The sequence below is a fragment of the Lactuca saligna genome, chromosome 1 (assembly GCF_052625555.1).
Source record: "Lactuca saligna cultivar CGN05327 chromosome 1, ASM5262555v1, whole genome shotgun sequence".
NCBI classification, from domain to species: domain Eukaryota; kingdom Viridiplantae; phylum Streptophyta; class Magnoliopsida; order Asterales; family Asteraceae; genus Lactuca; species Lactuca saligna.
In genome coordinates, this window is record NC_136417.1 from 1,287,713 (window position 1) to 1,308,043 (window position 20,331).

At 34.1% G+C, this 20,331-nt stretch overlaps 3 protein-coding genes across 3 annotated transcripts; 2 read left to right on the forward strand and 1 right to left on the reverse strand.

The window, feature by feature from the left end:
- The first annotated feature begins 1,598 nt into the window (after positions 1–1,598).
- Positions 1,599–5,846, forward strand: CIPK8 (CBL-interacting protein kinase 8). Its single transcript, XM_078995697.1, has 15 exons — positions 1,599–2,201; positions 2,873–2,935; positions 3,034–3,105; positions 3,190–3,297; positions 3,374–3,448; positions 3,520–3,573; positions 3,688–3,813; positions 3,917–4,006; positions 4,089–4,211; positions 4,350–4,472; positions 4,651–4,767; positions 4,908–4,964; positions 5,131–5,205; positions 5,300–5,424; positions 5,568–5,846. Exons 1-14 carry the CDS (start codon positions 2,043–2,045, stop codon positions 5,414–5,416), a joined length of 1,359 nt encoding a protein of 452 aa, XP_078851823.1. The 5' UTR covers positions 1,599–2,042; the 3' UTR covers positions 5,417–5,424; positions 5,568–5,846.
- Positions 5,847–5,953: 107 nt separating this feature from the next.
- On the reverse strand, positions 5,954–8,071 carry LOC145046421 (Pentatricopeptide repeat (PPR-like) superfamily protein). Its single transcript, XM_078994941.1, has one exon. The coding sequence runs from the start codon at positions 7,861–7,863 to the stop codon at positions 6,079–6,081; it is 1,785 nt and encodes a 594-aa protein (XP_078851067.1). The 5' UTR covers positions 7,864–8,071; the 3' UTR covers positions 5,954–6,078.
- A 7,431-nt stretch (positions 8,072–15,502) lies between these two features.
- Positions 15,503–17,447, forward strand: LOC145047952 (uncharacterized). The gene is made up of 6 exons (XM_078996645.1): positions 15,503–15,649; positions 15,755–15,904; positions 16,408–16,543; positions 16,633–16,770; positions 16,866–16,987; positions 17,070–17,447. The coding sequence occupies exons 2-6, from the start codon at positions 15,861–15,863 to the stop codon at positions 17,242–17,244; spliced, it is 615 nt and encodes a 204-aa protein (XP_078852771.1). The 5' UTR covers positions 15,503–15,649; positions 15,755–15,860; the 3' UTR covers positions 17,245–17,447.
- The last annotated feature ends 2,884 nt before the right edge of the window (positions 17,448–20,331 follow it).

Below are 20,331 nucleotides of genomic sequence, written 5' to 3' on the forward strand. Positions count from 1 at the left end.
TAAAGATCATGTGGGGTAGCCCATGACATTCTTGATGGATCATATTGCATGGTTTTTGTGGCATGTTTATAGCTTTATTAGCTAACAGGATATGTGTATATGAATGTGTGTGGTATGCTCTGGGAAACTTACTAAGCATTTCACTTACAGGTTGTTGATTTGTTTCAGGTACTTCTGAGCCCAAGAGCAAGGGCAAGGCATGATGACGTGGTGCGCATACTATCTATCTTTTTAATGTATTTGTGACCCTTTGATGTTTTAAAAAGGAAAATAATGATGTAATGAATGTTATTTTGAAAACATATGGTTTATGAGATTGGTTTTGATTAACTCAAAAATAAAATTTTTTCTTTGTAAAATTGGGTCATTACATAATAAGGGACCTAAAAATGCTAAGTTCTGCCACCCCTAGCTTCTAGAGTAGCTCATACTCTCAAGCATGGCTTAAAGGACCATAAAAAAACATAAAAACTAACCCTAACTAGATGTGTCAAAAGAACCATCAAGTTAAGAGCTTTATACCTCAAAAAAATTTCCAAGTTGGTGATGATTATGGATTCACAAGCTCTAGCCACACTAGTGCAACTTCCAAGAGTTCTTCCTCCTTCAAGATCACCAAAACACCTTCAAAGTTCACTTCAAAGCTCAAAACACTCAAAAGGAAATTAGGGTTTCATTCTTAGGGTTTAGAGAGGTGGAGGTTGGTCACAAGAAGGTCCACAAATGTCTTAAGGTGTTTAAATAAGGCGCAAACCCTAAAAATTAGGGTTTGCCCTTGTTGGCCGTACGCCCAACGTACTCCTAGTGTACACCTAACGTATTCAACTAGGGACCAAAATGCCAATGTTTTTAAGTTTAAAGGTTAAAAGGAGAAATACATAGAATGCAAATGTTACATGTTAAGATGTGGGCGATTTACCAAAGGTTAATGAATGATGGTATCTAGGTGGAATGAGGGTTTATTTACGATAATCATGGAGACGATCAATGTTTTGAGGTGAGGGCTGAGATGGCTAATTGTTACGGTGAAGTTTTAGATAAATGAAGGTTGGAATGGTTGAGTTTTCTGGCGATACTAGGTGAGGGTGATGTTTGTGTGAGTGAGATCATAACATGGAGAAGGAGAGCGGTGTGATGGTGGATATTTTTCGGTGAGAAAAATAGAGATCGACGACTATATATTTGGGGGCAATAAAATTAATATAGTATTCATAGACAATACAAACAAGGAGAGAACATGAGAGAGTAGAGGGAGAGAAAAGATAAATAAATAGGTGGGTGGAGGTTAGATGAGGTGACATTTCTTTTATTTTTATATTATTAGAAAAAATAATTTGGTAAAAAAAATCAAAAAGGATAATTCAATAAAGTTGTATGGATCAAGAACCCCATGTATTTTCTTCAAAACGTGAATGATCTTTTTAAAAAAAATTTAAAAGTTGGATCAAACTTGTGGAATAAACCAAACCACATGGACCATTTATGTAGTTTACTCAAAGATAAAATGAGAATGAAGTATTAATAGTAAAAATGTTAAATAAATATAAACCAAACAACTTATATTTGAAATCAATAAATACTTTAGTTTATGTTTTATTGCAAGGTCGTAGAGATGCCGTGGTGCCTGAATAAACCGGTGTGGTTAACCACCTACCGTCCAATCAATATTCTGAATTAATTTCCTCCGGCCCGTCGCCTCCTCCCATCATCGCCATCACCCACAAATACAATCTTCCTTTCACATCAATCCCACCCACTCCTCCCTTCAACTCAAGTTTATTCTCTAAATCAGTGGTCTGTAGACCCCACTTTCTATCTCTATATATCTTATCCCTTTTCTCCGTCAAACCCGCCTTTCTGTCTTTTAATTTTCTTTCATTTGCCAAACTTTCCCCTTTTTTTCGAAGACATTAATCCAATCGGAAACTAGACAAGAAATTCTCACAAATCTGATTTTGATCCTGTGCTACTGTTTACTCCCTACTTGAAATGCTACAAGAATTTGGCTGAATTGAAGAAAGAAATAGTTGAAGAGTGTAGAGATGGTGGTGAGGAAAGTTGGCAAATATGAGGTTGGGAGGACGATCGGTGAAGGAACCTTCGCGAAGGTCAAGTTTGCTCAGAATACAGAGACTGGTGAAAGTGTTGCTATGAAACTCCTCGATCGAGCTACCATAATCAAGCACAAGATGGTCGACCAGGTGAATTTCTTCTTCTCTGTATCATTATACCTGTTTGTGGTTCATTTGATACGCTGATCTGAAAATTAGGTTAAAATGAGTCAATTGTAGCTGTTAATGATGATGTTACTTTCAGTTATATAATTACATTGCATGATTAGTCTTTGGCTAAAGATTTGAAGTTTTGATTAGGGTTTTGATCTGCTTTTTGGTACGTCGGCATACAGAGGTATAGCTCTCCAGAAAATCATTGGAATTCTACTGGACTACTTTTTAGATACGATATAGCTATGGCTTTCTTAATTTCAGAAAAAAACTTAGTAACTACAATGAATTTAGTAAGTGCTACAAATAAACAAAGCTGTTGCCAAATAGTAATACTCTTACTTTGAGAGTGAAAACCTCATGGGAGAAGGGGGACGAAGTTTCTGCTTTGAAAAGAAAAATCAAAACCATATTCGTTATGGAAGAAGGCTATAGCTGCATTCATAGTGTTGGAAACATTCTTTATGACTGACATGTTTTTGTACACAGTTGATGACATGCAATATAACCTAAGACTTGTGATACCGCATAAGCTATAAACTTTAAGCATACATATACCAGTGCACAATATTTACTTGGTTTCAACAATTAACCTCTTTCATAATCTTAAAAGCTCCCTTAAAATTTATTCTTATAATTGCATGCAGATCAAGAGAGAGATATCAATCATGAAGCTGGTTAGACATCCCAATGTTGTTCGGCTGCATGAGGCATGATCTGATAATCCAGGCTATATAAGCTGTTGTTAGTTTAACTTTTTGAAAGAATCATCATCAAGTCTGTTTACTAATGTTAAATTTTGGTTTAGGTGCTAGCAAGCCGCACAAAAATATACATCATTTTGGAATTTATCACAGGGGGTGAGCTTTTTGATAAAATTGTAAGTCTCCATTCTCCAAGCAAGGTGAAATGGATGTATTTTGGTATTATCCCTGGGCTCATAAATCTAACGCATGTTGACCAGGTCCACCATGGACGCCTCAGTGAAGCAGAATCTAGAAGATTCTTTCAGCAGCTGATTGATGGTGTAGAGTATTGCCATAGTAAAGGAGTATATCACAGAGATCTGAAGGTGTTGGGTACTTTTCAGGTCATCATCTTCAGTGGATTCTCAACATTTTGTTTTACCTCTTACTTTCCTTTTGCAGCCTGAAAATCTTTTGTTAGATTCCCAAGGAAATTTAAAGATTTCAGATTTTGGACTCAGTGCATTGCCTGCAGAGGTAAGATTTGGAATACATTCTTTTAGTATCATCCATCAGAATCATCATCCTATTAATTTATGTATTTGCAGGGTGTCAGTATCCTTCGAACAACCTGTGGAACTCCCAACTATGTTGCACCAGAGGTAATTAAAGGTGCAACTTATCCTTATTATTATTTTTATTTATTCTTTTTGGTAGTGTTACCTACATGCATATTTACCATTGCTTCATTCTTTGTTGATGGTGTGGTTTGTTAGGTACTGAGTCACAAAGGTTACAATGGTGCTTTGGCTGATGTATGGTCATGTGGGGTCATCCTATATGTACTGATGGCTGGATACCTCCCATTTGATGAAATGGATCTCACCACATTGTATAATAAGGCATGTCAAGTTTATTGTTATTATTATTATTATCATTATCATTATCTGTCTTGTTGGATTTTGTTTACCAAGGTAGAATAATTTTGGTTGGTTGTTTGTGCAGATCGATAAAGCTGAGTTTTCATGCCCGTCATTTTTCCCAGTAGGGGCAAAATCGTTAATTCATCGGATTTTAGATCCAAATCCTGACACTGTGAGCATTGCATCTTGCATGATGTTGGTTAGTAAATGGTGTGACTAGTGTTAGTTAATGATGTGATGGTTATTATGTGCAGCGTATTGGTATTGAAGAAATAAGGAATGATGAATGGTTCAAAAAGAATTATGTCCCTGCTAGAGTTGTTGAGTATGAAGATGTTAATCTGGATGATGTAAATGCTGTTTTTGATGACTCAGAGGTAAAAGCCAAAACCTATTCTATAACTTGTTTGTCAATTTCATATTCATATTATGGCAACACAAACAAACAATGAAATGCTTAACAGCTGCATATCATGTATCATGTATCATGTATGATGTATGATGTATGTATGTAGGAAGAGGGAGGTGGTGATGAGCAACAAACAGATGAAGATGCATGTCCTCTGTCTCTTAATGCATTCGATATGATAATCCTGTCTCAGGGATTAAACCTGTCTTCCATGTTTGACCGTGGTCAGGTTTGAATTCTGTCTACCCCACCCCACCCACAAATCTTAAATGCATGCATGCAAATTGTGTTTCAAAATTGTATGTTGAAACGAACGTTTTAAACAGTAAATTGATATCGGTTTTTGAAATTAGGAATTAAGAAAATGAAATCTATGTGAAAAGTATATGCTTGCTTGCGTTTGACAGGACCCTGTGACGCACATAACTCGGTTTGTTTCTCAAAAACCCGCAAAGATTGTGTTATCAAGTATGGAAGTTGTTGCTCAGTCAATGGGTTTCAAGACACACATTCGAAATTACAAGGTTACACACACACAAACACACATACTATCTTCACAGTTTACATACAAATGGATTATTAATGATCAATAACAATGAATGGGCCGTACAATCTATAGGGAAGGAGGAAATGCTTATTTTCTTTTTTATTATATTATTTTCAGATGAGAGTAGAAGGGCTTTCTGCTAGTAAGAAGTCCCATTTTTCTGTTATCTTGGAAGTGAGTTTTTCATCTTAATTACTTAGGGATATATATATATATATATATATATATATATATATATATATATATATATATATATATATATATATATATATATATATATATATATATATATATATATATATATATATCAAGAAAGCAAGTAATGAATTGTTGAAAGCAGGTTTTTCAGGTGACCTCCAATTTTGTGATGGTTGACATTCAGAAAGCAGCAGGAGATGGTGCTGAATACCTTAAGGTGCTTCTTCTTTTATTAATTTTAAGGGAGTATTTTTCATTTTCTTCTTATCTTAAATCTTAAATAATAATATAATATTGGTGGCTGCATGCAGTTTTACAAGAATTTCTGTAACAATCTTGAAGATATTGTCTGGAAACCACCTAACGAACAACAACAACAACAACATGGGAAATCCAAGATCACCAAAACAAAGAGCAAACGCCGTTAGATCCGTTGGTTAGTGGTTACTCATCATCAATTTCTTTCTTTCTTTCTTTCTTTCTTTAAACTATCTTATCTTATCTTTAAGTTAAGTTAAGTTTGATTGATTACACATATTATTATTATTATTAATTGGTTCAAAAATTTCCTTGTTACAGGAGAGGCCAGGCCAACACTGTTGTAGCTACACCCATCTCTTTCTACCTCCAAAAGAATGTAAAAGATCAATTCGTGGTTGATTTACATTTGTTGTAGACTTTGGTAATTTTTTTTTTTTTTTTTTTTCTTTTTACCTAGAGCGTGCTAATGAATGAGATAGAATACAATACATGGTATGGTATTGTATTCTTTTGTTTGAGAAATAAATAATAATACCAAATGAAGTAGCTAGGTAATGCATTTTATTTTGTATAACTACGAACTAGTTTTTGGCTTTATTCACTCTTTCTTTTTCTACTCCAAATTAACACCAACTCTCCCTTCCCTTCTTTTAACAACTAACAAATACTTGCATATATATAACAACAAAAGTAGTGGCAAATCATTTAAAAAAATCCACAAACAATTTGAATTTGAAGCACCAAAATTTGACCTAAAAACTCTTGTTCACATAAACTCATCTCTTAGTAGACAACATAACATAATAATAAACTACATATTGTTCAAAACCTAAAGCTTGACGAGCACCTGGTCAGCAGAACGTTTCTTGACAACACCTCTGGAACACAAGTCATTAAGCAGCTCTAAAGCTTCCTGAGCTAAGCCTTCATGAGCCAAACCTTCTATCAAAATGGTATAAGTGGCTTCTGTAGGCTTACACCCCTTCCCAACCATATACCCCAAAAAGTCAATGGCCCGGTCAGTTTCTCTAGCCTTACAAAGCCCCAACATCACCGCATTATAAGTCAACACATTCGGTCTCACCCCCAACTTTTCCAAATCATAAACAAATTTGATGGCTTCTTCCACTTTCCCTTCCCTACTCAACCCGCTTACAACCGATGAATACGTGATTATATCCGGTTGCAGCCCTTTCTCCTTCATCTCATCAATCAACATTATCGCACGACTCGTTTTCCCAATCTTTGACAACCCATCAATCACAGTGTTGTAAGTAATCAAAACAGGTGAACACCCTTCAAAACTCAAATGGTTTAGAATCTCCACAGCAAAATCAACCTTCCCATCTTTACACAAAGCCGTGAGCAAAGTGTTGTAAGTCACAATATCCGGATAACATCCGCGAGACACCATCACTTCCAAATACTCAATCGCTCGATCCATCTTCTTTTCTTTACAAAAACCATGTAACAAAGGGTTATAACTCAGAGAGTTCGGGGTGCATCCATGTTTAGGCATCTTCTCCAAGATGTCAATCGCACGCCCTAACAGCCCTCTTCTACACAAAAAGTTTATCAAGATGTTGAAAGTCACAACACTTGGAGAACACCCTTTTCGAAGCATGTCACCCACAAATTTCTCAGCATCCATCCATTTACCCATGCTACACATGCTTCGTAAGATGATGTTGTGTGTGACGACATTAGGCTGGCAACCTGTAGATGGCATATTGTTTAAGAACTTGATAGCATCATCTAATCTGCCTTCTTTACAGAAGCCATTGATAAGGACATTGTAAGTCACCACATCCGGCTTACAACCTTTTGTTTTCATTTCATCTAAAAGCTTCATTGCTTGTCCTACACCACTCATCTTACACGCAGCTTCTATCAAGATCGTGTAGGTGATGACATCCGGGTAGCATTGCTTCTGCATCTGTCTATCAAGAACTACCATTGCTTGGTCTAGTTTTCCTTTATCGCATAAAGAACGTAAGATTGTGTTGTATGTGACGACATCAGGTGCTACAGACATTTTATCAAACACGTTGAGTGCTTTATCGATCTCACCTGCTCTACAATAACCACTGATTAAAACGTTGTAAGTTATGACATCTGGTACAGCTCCGGATTCTTCAAGAATCTCCATAACCCTAGTCGCTTTTCTTGTCTTTCCTGTTCGGCAAAACCCTCGAATCAAACTCGTACATGGAATGATGTCTGGGATGTCACCTCTATAAGCCATGTTCTCTAAATACTTAAATCCTTCCTCCAATTCACCATTCCTAATCAGTCTTCTGAGATGGTTATTATTCTCAAACTCCTCGAAGTTCCTTCTGGTATTAACCTCGTTAATCCCGTTCAATTTCAAGGCTTTCTCCCCATTCACAGCCTTCCCATTCGGAGTAAATGTTTCCGACTTTGAAATGGCCGACACCCTTTTAATCTTTTTACTCAAAAACCCATTTTTATCATTCAGTTTACCATGAATTCCAGTAGCTAAAACAACCGAATTACGAACCCTAACTCTACGATTCCTAAAGGTTTTTGTATGGACACATTGAAAGGAACAAAACCCGTCATGGGTTTGCTTTATGGACACAACTGACTCCATATTTTACTTTAGACCATAAACTTGTGGTTACACGCTTCTAACGGATGATTTAATGGAAAACGATGAGATTATTGACTGTCCGTATCAAGAGCAGAACGGTGTACACAAAGAAGAAGAGAGCTTACTGGTTTTTTGCAGATGGAAGAACACTGAAGAAGGTGCCGCCTAAATTTTCTTATCCGAATTTGTCGAGTGAAATGTCTCACGACCTGTTTATCACTTTATAGCTTTATGTTCAAAAAATGTAGGTGTTTATGGGCCTGTGATCCAACAGCAACACTGTTATGGGCCTGTTTTATCACTCTACTGCTTTAATAGTTTAATTAATGATTAGCGACTTCGAGTCTACTTGTTATATCAATTTAGTGACACAAAAATTAAATAAATACGACTTGCAATGTTTTTACAATGATAAGAACAATGAAGCAAAACCTTAGAAAATAGTTTACTTTGTATTTTTATTTGTGCTACTTTTTTAAAGTCTTACTATAAATGTTGATACCTCAAGATACACAGAACCAAATCTATTATTTGCAAAAATAATCAAAGTCTTAAAGCTCATAATTTTAAAGCTAATTCTGTTAATTATATATGTATTTATTGGGTTATAAAAACAAGTTAGAGCTTGACACGGTAGTAAAACCGTTAGTTTATCAAACTAAGTGTCTTATGCTTAGAACCCCAAATTGGTTGAGCCGTCTCTGACGATAGGAACCTAATGGTTAAGGACTTAACTTGCGAAATTTCATCTATGGTTGATCTCCCACATAAACCTTTCACATGAACCGTTCATATGTACGATATATCATTTTTTTTATTATAAATGTGGATAATGAAGTTATTGTGAAAACATAGCCAATGCTTTAGAGTTTAAATTTAACCAACAAGACCAATACTTTTCTTAAAAGCAAGTTTTAAATCTACACGAATCCACGACCTTATTACAAGAGGAATTAGAAATTAAACGAGGTTAGCAAAATACTTTCAACTTTTGTCTCAAGCAGCGAATTAGAAATTAATATGGCTTCTATTTTATTTAGCAAATATGTCTATTGAAGAATTACAAAAATCTCTATATTTTGTCTTCATGGATAAAAATTGAAACACAATTTACAGTTCTCATCATCATGACCCTTAATTATTAATCGTCCAAGATTTATTTATTTATTTTTTGTAAGTGGCAAGGTAATACGAGCATGAGGTGTGCATGCGCTTATCTAAAGGATTACTAGGATATATATATATATATATATATATATATATATATATATATATATATATATATATATATATATATATATATATATATATATATATATATATATATATATGAAAAAGTGAATATACCCTTAAAGGTATATAAGTTTAGGTACCCAAACTCACTATACTACATCGTTTTGTATCATATAATATGTTCTAATTATTGAATGTTCTTATAATTTAATTTCCAACTTGATTTACTTCCAAGATTTTTATAATTTACACATTTATCTTCCTCTTACATAATTTCCATTTTCAACTACAATATATATAGCCTAGTAGGTATTCAACAAAAAGATGTGATGTAAGAGAATGATAATAGTGAAATGTCGAATATCTTGAAAGAAAATCAAGTTAGGGTTGTAGTTTAACAATATTATAATTAATATATCAAACAAAACGACGTATTATGGTGTGTTTGGGTACCTAAGCTTATATACTCTTAAGAGTATATTCACTTTTCCCATATATATATATATATATATATATATATATATATATATATATATATATATATATATATATACTACCTTATAAAAGAAATCTTACTATTTCTATCAATAAAATCAATACCATAATAATATTTTTTAATACGTTCAAGTTTTTAAGCTTAAAGTACAACCAACTATAAATATAATAATATTATCTTACAAGTGATAATCCTAGGGATATAAGTATTAAAAACACATTTAAATTAGTATTTCCTTATTTTTAGGGATTGAATTAGTATTTTTCATAAATTTTGACACAACTTGTACTTCTAAAATATATTTTCTCTGGTATTTGGTGCATTCGAAATCTGAAACACTTCTTTTCGACAAATCGTTTGAAATTTAAAAGCTCATTCAAATTGGAGTTCCCTAATTTTTTTTGCATAAAATATAGTTGATTGGAGACTAATTCAAATCTTCATCTCCTTTTCCTCCATGGAATCCACCACCATAATATTTTTTGGTTTTGACATTGCATTTTTTATTTTTGTGAAACCGATCGATAATGGTGCAAATGTTCTTAGAAATATAACATGTCTCCGAATGGAACTAATTGCTTGAAAGAAACTATTCGCCGCTGCCGCTTTGCACGGGCAAACGGCTAGTGTGTGTGTGTGTGTGTATATATATATATATATAATAGTTTTATGCTTTTGTATTTGGTTTCATTTTTTTCTTTATAAATATAATTGATTGGAGTTAAATAAGTGTTTGGATATTATTTCGGGGTTAATTTGAAGAAAAACAAAAAAATTACGAATTAAATAAAAAACCTTTATTTTTCAATTTGATCTTGTTATGATAGTGATTTTTCCTGAATTGTCGCACGCCTTTCCATTCATATAAATACTAATATTACATGGTCTGAATACAAAGAATGGGCTAGCTATACAAAAACTAAATGAGCTATGTAGCCAGCTTGTCTCAGCAACAAAATTCACAACAACACGATACTCCGCTTTGACACTAGACTGAAAGATGGTAGTTTGTCGCTTTGAAGATCATGAGAGGAGATTCTGATCAAGAAACAAATAGTAGCCGGACGTGGAGCGATTAACCTTGTGAGGGAGACACGTATAGCTGAATTTCATGATCGAGAGTGCCCCGAATGTACCAAAGAATTTTCTTAAGCGCAAACAAATGTTGCTCTCGAAGGTTATGCATGCAGAGATATACTTGTAGAACCGAGTAGGAGATGTCTGGACGGGTAAGAGTCAAGTATTGAAGAGCATCCGCAAGACTGTGGTAAAGCGTCGAATCGGAAACAGGAGGACCCATGCCATCGATCTTGGTTGTGGTGTCAGTCGATGTGCGTTAGGGTTTGTAGTTAGACATCTTCGCACGTTCAAGTATCTCAGTGACATACTTTTGTTGAGATAAAAACATGCCATGGTGATCTCTAGTGACTGTAATACCAAAAAAGTGGTTCAAAGAACCCAAATCAATCATGGAAAACTCATCCCGTGGAGTGGAAATGACTTGTCGAAGGAGTTTCTCTGGATATGCAATTAACACGATATCATCTACATAGATTAAAAGATAGGCAAGACTGTCACCATGAATGTATATAAAAAGAGATGAGTCAGATTTGTTGTTAATGAACCTAAGCCGAGTGATAAAATGAGCAAATCTATGATACGAAGCCCGTGGTGCCTGTTTGAGACCGTAAAGAGATTTCTGAAGAAGAAAAACATGATCAAGGGTTGAGGTACTACAAAAGCCTGGGGGCTGGTGCATATAAACAGTCACCTAAAGGTGACCGTGAATAAAATCATTCTTTACATCTAACTGATGAACATGCCACAAGTGAGAGATGTCTATACTCAGAACTGTCTGTATAGTAGCCGGCTAAACAACCGGGCTAAAGGTCTCCTCACAATCTATCTTGGGTCGCTGACTGCGACCATTAACAACCAAACACGCCTTGTATCGAGCAAGAGATCCATTTGCATTAAGTTTCTTCTTGAACAATCAAACATAATTAGCAGCATTAGCATTTGAAGGATGAGGTACAAGTACCCAAGTCCCGTTAGAAATAAGTGCATTATATTCATCATTCATCGCATTTTGTAACGTCCCGAAAATACCGAGTAAAATTTTCATTTAAATAATTCGAAACCATTCATTCATTATCCCAAAAGACAATCATAATAAAAGTATTCTCAAAATATCAGAGTAAAATCCTAAATAGTTAATGCAGAATAATTCTTCAGGGGATGCAGTGCGATCAAGTCGGACATTTCCTTTTGAAAACAGAAGTACATGTAAACATTTTAAACATAAATCTTAAGTACAAATCTTAGTGAGCTCCCCAAAGTATCACATTCTATACATACACATCATATATACATATCATACTAAAACATGTAACAAGTCTATTTTACCCCTGAGTCCCTTCCGACACTTTGAGTCCCTTCCGAATCCTTTGGTTCTATCAATCAGTACTGGTCTATTTCACCCTCTATAGCTAAACATACATTCATACTAGTAAAAGTCACAAAGACAGCAAGCAGATATAAACATATCAGTAAGTGTCACAAAGACCACTGCTATCCTACAACATAATCCGGTGGGCCGACATTAGTGTCTTCGACCTACAAGTATAGTGAGGAGACTCACCTTACAGTCTGAAAGAATAGTTGCACCGATCATTGCTCCAAAAGCTATCTCTATCGGTTACATATACAATTAACGGGGACCCAAATCTCAACTACTATTTAAATTACCCAAAATGCTCTTACGTCAAACTTGGTTAAATTCCTAGTCAAAGTAAAAAAGTTAAAAAGTCAAAGGAGGTCAACATAGGATGAGTACGCCTAGCATACTCAGTCGCTACGCTCAACGTAGTAAATCCCTTCCTGATTATGGGGCTCCAGCCTGGTATGCTCAACGTACTACAAGGTACGCCTAGTGTACTCGACCAATTCCAATTACCTTCATCAAGTGCTTATTTCATTTGGATCTCACATCCAAAGCTCAAATCTGGTCCCAAATAACATTCCAAGTCATAAAGTTTCCAACTTTATGATTTTCCATGGCTAGAAGGAGTCCATACACCAAAATTCCAACTTAATACATAAACTAAAGCATCATGACTCTTGCATGGAGGGAATAAAGGGAGCAATATCACATTTTTATGACTCCTAATAGTTCCATAATGGATAAAGTTTCCAATGTTATCCATTAGGATGGTCCAAAAAACCAAGATATAATCTTTAAGTCTCAAAGGGACTAAAATGCATCTTTCTCAACTTAATCCATTAAGTCCAAGTCTCCAACCTTTAGATCTGAATCAATATGATGTTTAGATGGACAAATTTTCCACTTTATCTATAACAAGGTCACAAACTTTCAATATCTAAACTTTATGCACTAAAGTGACCAAAAAGCTCATAAAACCCAAAACTAGCTAAGATTTAACAAATGCATCATTAAGATTCAAGCTTTAGACCTTTTGGAGTTTAGAAAAGCAATGTAGGCTCTAGATCCACAAGCTCGAGATTCAATAATCAATAAACTTGAACTTCTTTTTCATCCAAAATGCACTCAAAACACACATAAAGGCTCAAGATTTGATTTTGGGGGCTAGGGTTTCGAGTTGGAGGCTCAAGAGTGTAACACCCTAAAAACAATAGTAAAATCTTTCTTTTTCAAACTCATTAAATCATTCATTAAATTGTTTAGGACAAACATCAATTCGTAATATCCAAAACATCATAGTACACATATATCAAATGCGAAAATCGTGAGGGGATGATGCTGTGCTATCACGCCGGACCCTTCCCTTTGGAACTGGATGTACCTAAAACCATAAACATAAACTAGAAGCATAAAGCTTAGTGAGTTCTCCCAAGTACCACATACCACACATGAAAGAAGATAAATGCTATGAGCTAAATCATAGTCATATAATCATTTCCTACCATGGGCCAAACCATGGTTTTCCGTTCAGTGCCGAAGGCCAAATCCTAGTCTTGTATACAAATGTCAGAGGCCAGATCCTAGTCTTTCATATAACTGTCAAGGGCCAAACCATGGTCTTTCATGTAAATTCTAGGGGCCAGATCTTGGTCTTCCATATAATTATCACAAGGCATCTAAAATTCTACACAACAAGCAATGGTCTGGAATTAGTGTCTTCTACCCATGGATTTAGCAAGGAAACTCACCTTAATTGTTGAAAAACCAGATAAATGTTCGAGATGATAGACTGAAAAAATCCCCGTGCTAAATAAACAAAAAAATCCCTAATTAGTAATTAGGACATAACCCATAGCCGAAAACCTACATTACTTGCCGAATATCTAAGGTAAAGGGGCCAATTTATATGACTATGATTGAGCAATAGACATTCTAGAACCCTCCATGAGGCTTAGACAGTTTTAGGAGCCTTAGGGTTTCTAGATAATATTATTATATTGGGTTTGAGCTTATATAGGGTTTCCCGACTGCACTATAAATAGGCACTTAGGGCTATGCAATGCGGTACTCATATTCTTAGAAGGGTTACGACTGAAATTCTCCTTATCCCTCTCCATAATCCTTAGTTGCTAGTCTAGAGTGTGAACCATCAAAGACACGACACTTGTGGTGCTAGCTGCCAAAAGATTTGAAGAATGATTCAAGATTGTTTACAATAACAATCTTCAAAGTAAGTTTCTTAACCTACTGAATTAGTTTTTCATTAGAAAAGTTTTATAAAATGATAGTTCATAATATGTTACCTATACATGAAAGACATAGATCCTCAATAGGTTGCATGTGCCCTAAACATTTCAACTGTTTGAATGTTTTTCCGCTTAGTGCATAAAATTTCTGTAACCTACGTTTTCCATCACCTCCTACTCGCCAAGCTCTTGGTTTTGGGACTAAAATGATGAAAATCAAGGCTTAACTATGATCTAAAGAAACATAAGCCAAGTTTGGAGCTTTATACCTCCAAATGGTGCACAATGAAGAAAAGATGTTGGATCCAAAGTCTTGAGAGCAAATCCCACTCATTGAAGGTCCTTCTTTACAAATAAGGAAGTGCATAACTCACTCTAAAAGCTCAAAATGGGATAGGGTTTGCAAAGAGGGTCAATCTTGGGATGAAGGCTAATAAAAGGAAAGGTATTGGGGGCTATAATGGTGTGTAAATGGTGCACAAACCCTAAATATTAGTGTTTTGGTCTGAACCACGTACGCCCAACATACTAGCGCGGGTCACAGGTAGCCCAACGTACCAACGTGTATGCCCAATGTACTCAAGCAGCACCCAAAAGTCACATAATTGTCATTGGGGATCCTTCTTGCAAACAATTCATAACTCAAGAGTCCAAAAACAAATATCTAGAAAAAAGGAGTGTATAAAATACAAAATAAATACGCTATGCAAAATAAATACAAGAGTGTATAAAATGCACTAACAGATTTGATACCAGTTATAATGGCCAATAGGTATATGTTTCTATCAAAAACTGATTAACATCTAATTAATTTTGTTAACATTTTTTTGAGAACGGATCTGAAAGATCTAAGCTGGATTGAAATCCTGATTAGTATAATATTAGATTATGTGCACCTTTTAGAGCCACAAACTAAAGACATGTTTGATACGGAGTATTTGATTGTCTTTGTTTTGACGCTGAAAACTTTTAATGTTTAGCTTAAACATAATGTTATAAATCTAAAAACTATCTTACGTAACAATTAACACAATGCTACCACCTATCAATTAGTTTTAACGAAGTTTCCCCAAACCACAAGACGTTTAATACAACTGTATCAAAAACAATGAAAAAAATAAAAATATACACGTCTATCGAAAATGTATACACATAAAAGTATTTAGGCGTTAAAAAAAGAAGTCACAAACTAAATAAAAGATATGAGAAAATAAAAAATGAAAAATATGCGTATATGGAAGAGATACATTAAATCCACGAAGTAGCATAGTTTCTTGAAATTCTCATCATCAAGAAAAACACCAAATCCAGGAAGTGACTCCTGCGCGAAAGTGTTCCGTGTTGGAGCGATCGATTTCACAATCACAGGTCCTTTTCAGAGCTTTCAATCCTTCATTTCCGTGTTTTTTTTTTCTTGTTTGGTTTTTTCCCGTATACCATACCAATCTCATCATACTCGTATGATTTTATTAGGAATTTGGATCTTCTTGCGATAAGGAATTCAATTCGATTCTAGAATTCGAAGTTTGCAGATAAATTGGTAGCGCTGTGGGTAAGATACCTACCTTCAGCCGAGACGATGGACGTAGGTTCTTATCGCGCGACAAACATTTGCAGTCACTGGTAATAATAGGGTTTCTTTTTTCTTGGAAATTTGTTGCGTGATTTTGAGATTTCTTATTTAATATGATATTTGTTGCATTGCATATGGGATTTTATGAGGTTAAGTGAAACAGTTGTTTATGTGTAGCCTGTAGGCATAGAAAGATTTGTGTTTGGTGCGAAAAGTGTTGGGAGGGTAGTTGTTAACTGACGATTTAATTGTCTCGTCAGGCATCTATATCCATTATATTCCCATTTGAAATGTTAGATCATACCAATGGGACCTTGAAATTGCAAGTAATCTTTGATGGTTTCATGTATATATGATGACATGAAGGTAATCATGGATTCCAGTTGGGCTTAGTTAAATACAAAAAGGGTCTGTTATTGATGTCTTCTTTTCCATATCTCTCGTTGTTTTTTTTTGAAAAAATATATATTGTTTGGATAAGAGTTAAGAGTTAAGAGTATAAAACTGGTGAAGAAAAAAAAGGAGAATAATAATGTAAAGCATGATTGTGCAGTGACAGAGCGATTCCGTCTTCGAATATCGATCTGCATTATTTTCACTGCTCGCGCAATTTAGAAAAATGTAAACTCTGTGATGAAATGGTTCCGAAAAAGCACGCTGAAGAGCATTACTCCAACACCCATGCTCCGGTATGTAGTCAGTCAGCTTATTATTTACTGTATGACTTTAAAAAAATTAATAAGTGAAAAAAAAACAAGAGCTGAGAGGACACACACAGGTATCGTGCTCATTGTGCAGCGAGAGCATGGAACCTGAAAGCCTGGCTGCACACCAACGTGAACATTGCCCCAAAAGAATCGTGACATGTGATTACTGTGAATTCCCTTTGCCTGCAATCGACTTATTTGAGCATCAGGTAGGTAACAGCAAATAGCAATAATCAATCTTTCTTTCCAGATATTTGAAATACCAATTAATCATCATATTTCTTTTAAAATTACCAATTACCAGGAAGTCTGTGGAAACAGGACAGAGCTCTGCAATCTGTGCATCAGATACATCAGATTACGCGAGAGAATGGCCCATGAACTCACTTGTAATGGTGTCCCAGATACCACTGCAGAAGCTTCCAGGTGTTATTTTATTTTAGAAAATAAAAAAAAGTGTTATTGTTTTCTGGTTTGAAGGTTTGTATGTTTGATGTTTGTGAATCAGGGCGAGGGAAGGTGAAAGAGAGCATGGGGGTGGGGCAGCTAGAAGAAGGCCGCGGCCCCCACCACAAGAATTCTCTACAAGAAGACTTGTATTCACGATAGCCATAACTGGAATAGCTGTTGTCTTGGGCTCTCTCATGTTCCAGAGGAAACCACAAAATACTGACCTCCGTTAAAACTCTTCAAAACCAACCCTAAACTCAAATTCTTTCTTTTTTGCACCCTTCTTTTCTTTACTGTAAAAAAAAAAAAAACATCTGTCATTTCCCATCCCTATTTGTTAAAATATGTTTGATTTGGTTTTGCATCTCAGATATTCATTCATGTTCACCGACCTTTGACCTCAGTATACCAACCGAATTTATGCTTTCTTATAGTATTATCATATTATTATATGCTTGTTAATAACGTTACTCTTTGCATTGTGGCTAGGAATTGAATCATGCAAACATCATTCTTTCAATAATGTATGTTAAAAGTTGCTGCACTTGATATATCATATTATACCTTCAAATAGGGTTTGCTTGTATTTCTCTGTGTATATGGCATAAATATTACAATTATTTCTGATGTATCAATGTACAAACTCTTCTTAAACGAGACCAGCTTTAAGTCACCGGGTTTTCACTTAATGAGTTACATACTTAGTATCGATATTGACAACTATATATTATATATATGTGTGTTTAATCTTCATCTAATCTCAACATAACTTAACATATTCAGACACATACAATACCATATAGTATACCTCTGTGATGTGAGTCTAGTGATGGAGGTGCATAATAATGTTGGTGTTTTGTGATTTACCCGTCTCATCAGTGTGGGCCCAAATGGTGAGGTTTGCATTATTTATTTTTAATTTATATTAAGATTCATACCATACATTTCATGGTTTTCATAATGCCTGCTAGCTTTGCTTAATTATTTTTGGATGTGAAATTTTAGATTTTTTTCATTTACATATTCCAAAAAAAAAGTACTTCTCATACAATTTTAATGAAAATAACTGTTAACATTGGAAATTCATGATAAGATGTGATGGAAAAAGTCTTGATAGAAAAATAATACCAAGCTCACAGGTTATTACTAATTTATATCATATAGTTTGATTAATATTTCATAAAAAATCATATGTTTTGCTCAGTTAAACTAGATTTATAAAAGTTCTTATATGAAAAGTCATTTGTTATTTAATATCATTTATATACGGATGGGTAAAATTATCATTTAATTAGTTCAAACAGTTTTTTTGGTTTAATAAAAAAACTAGTTTAATATATAAGATATTTTCATTGTTTTATGGCCTACTTAAATAAAAAGATTTATTAATCAAATAATCATATTTCTTTTCTCTTATGATCACTTTTTTTTTTTTTTTTTTTTTTTTTTTTTTTTTTTTTTTTTAGTTTATTTATTTATTTATAATTATCAAATTGGTGCTTAGGGTAGTTGATATAAATGGATTCAGACGAAACCATGTAATCAATATGATGATAAACGTATAGCCGTATAGGTATGATACATACTATTTTTATAGTTTTAGTGTTAAACTATAATTGAAGATGGTATGAAAAATATAATTACGTTTTTATCTATTTTGCTAGTTATGTGTAACAATTGTATATGAATTTGGGTTGCGTAATTAGATATCTCGAAGTTAAGACTTATTAATTTAGTGTCCTAAAAAGATAAGTGGCGTTGGAACTCGTGGTATCAAATATTTAACCGAGTTTGAGTCCCTTATTATAAGTAACACAATTCTTTCTTTTAACTTGATTCAAAACAGAAATTATGGTTAAATGAATTTTTAATGTAATCTAGTCTCATTGTTTTTCTTCTGTTAGTGCAACGAAGTACCTTTTTAATTATAATTTTCAAGGTTTTAAATAACGTTAGATGTGACTTAACGACAATGTCAAGTCTCAAGTTTTTCCGAATCATGTCGTTTGTAAGACGTGACTTAATGCGGTAATTTGATATATATTAGTAAATTTATATAAATTTTCTATTATTATTCATTTTTATATACATATTTGACTTAATGCGACATTTTGTTAAAGTTTGGCGGCAAATACAAGCCTTGGAGTCATGACATGTAATGATGAACTTTTTAAAACCTTGCCAAAATTCATTTTCTAAATATCATATTTATCTGACCAAAATACTAAATATCATATTTATACTTTATAAACTTTATAAATTTCAAATTTGTCAAAATTCATTTTCTAATATTTTCTAATCATTATAATGATTAATAAAATTATATTGACCATATCACCCTTGTTTCCAAATTGTTTCGATACTCTTGATCCAATATCACAAACATGATGCTACCTCTGCCATCTTAGCTCCTAAATCGTGTCCCCCATCTCTTACTGTTAGAGTTTCATTGCAAGAAGTAAAAATGCCAAAATAAATAAACTTGAGTTGGATTAAAGAAACCACGTCTGTTATTCCGATAAGCGGGATATATCTAGATGCATGCTTAACACAACTGGCCAATAGACCCTATTCATCAAAACTTCTTTGGAAACTATTGATTCTGAACGAGGGCATTCAAAACAAGCCGCACGTCTGTTTGGAATCCTTTTTTTTACCCTTGTATTGCGAATCGAAGGGATAGAAATGAGAACACACACAACCCTGGGAGTAAATGTTACTGTTCATTATCAAGTTTTTCTGACCTAGATTGAAGGTTGGGGCAGCCATTGGTGCAAGGGTGGGTCTCTCAACCTTATAGGAGTTTTGGGTGTTGGCTGCGATTTACAGAGAGAAAAAACACACCTGGACTTGAGTTAGAAAAGGGAAATGACTGTAATTTTTTTGGAGGCTACAATTTGGAAGGTGGGTAAGAGGAGAAAAAACTAAAAGTAGGGATAATATGGTAAATTTAATTTTTATTACAATTAGAATGATTTTAAAATATAAATAATAATTATAAAATATAACAAAAAGATAATTAAAAAACAAAATTTGGGCAGATTTGAGATTTTAAAGTTTATAAAAGGTAAATATGATGTTTAGAAAGTAGATTGGGTAAATATGATATTTTGATGCTTAATAAGAGTATATACAAAATTCTCCCATTAAATGGAGCGTGTAACGATGTTTCTTTTCAAAGCAAAAATATACCATTGTTAACAACAAGTCAACAAGCATGATATTCCCTAAGATGAAATCGGATAAACACTTTAATCGGATATATATATATATATCCAATAGTCTTCTTATTTCTATTGTTAATTTATGTGACAATGTTT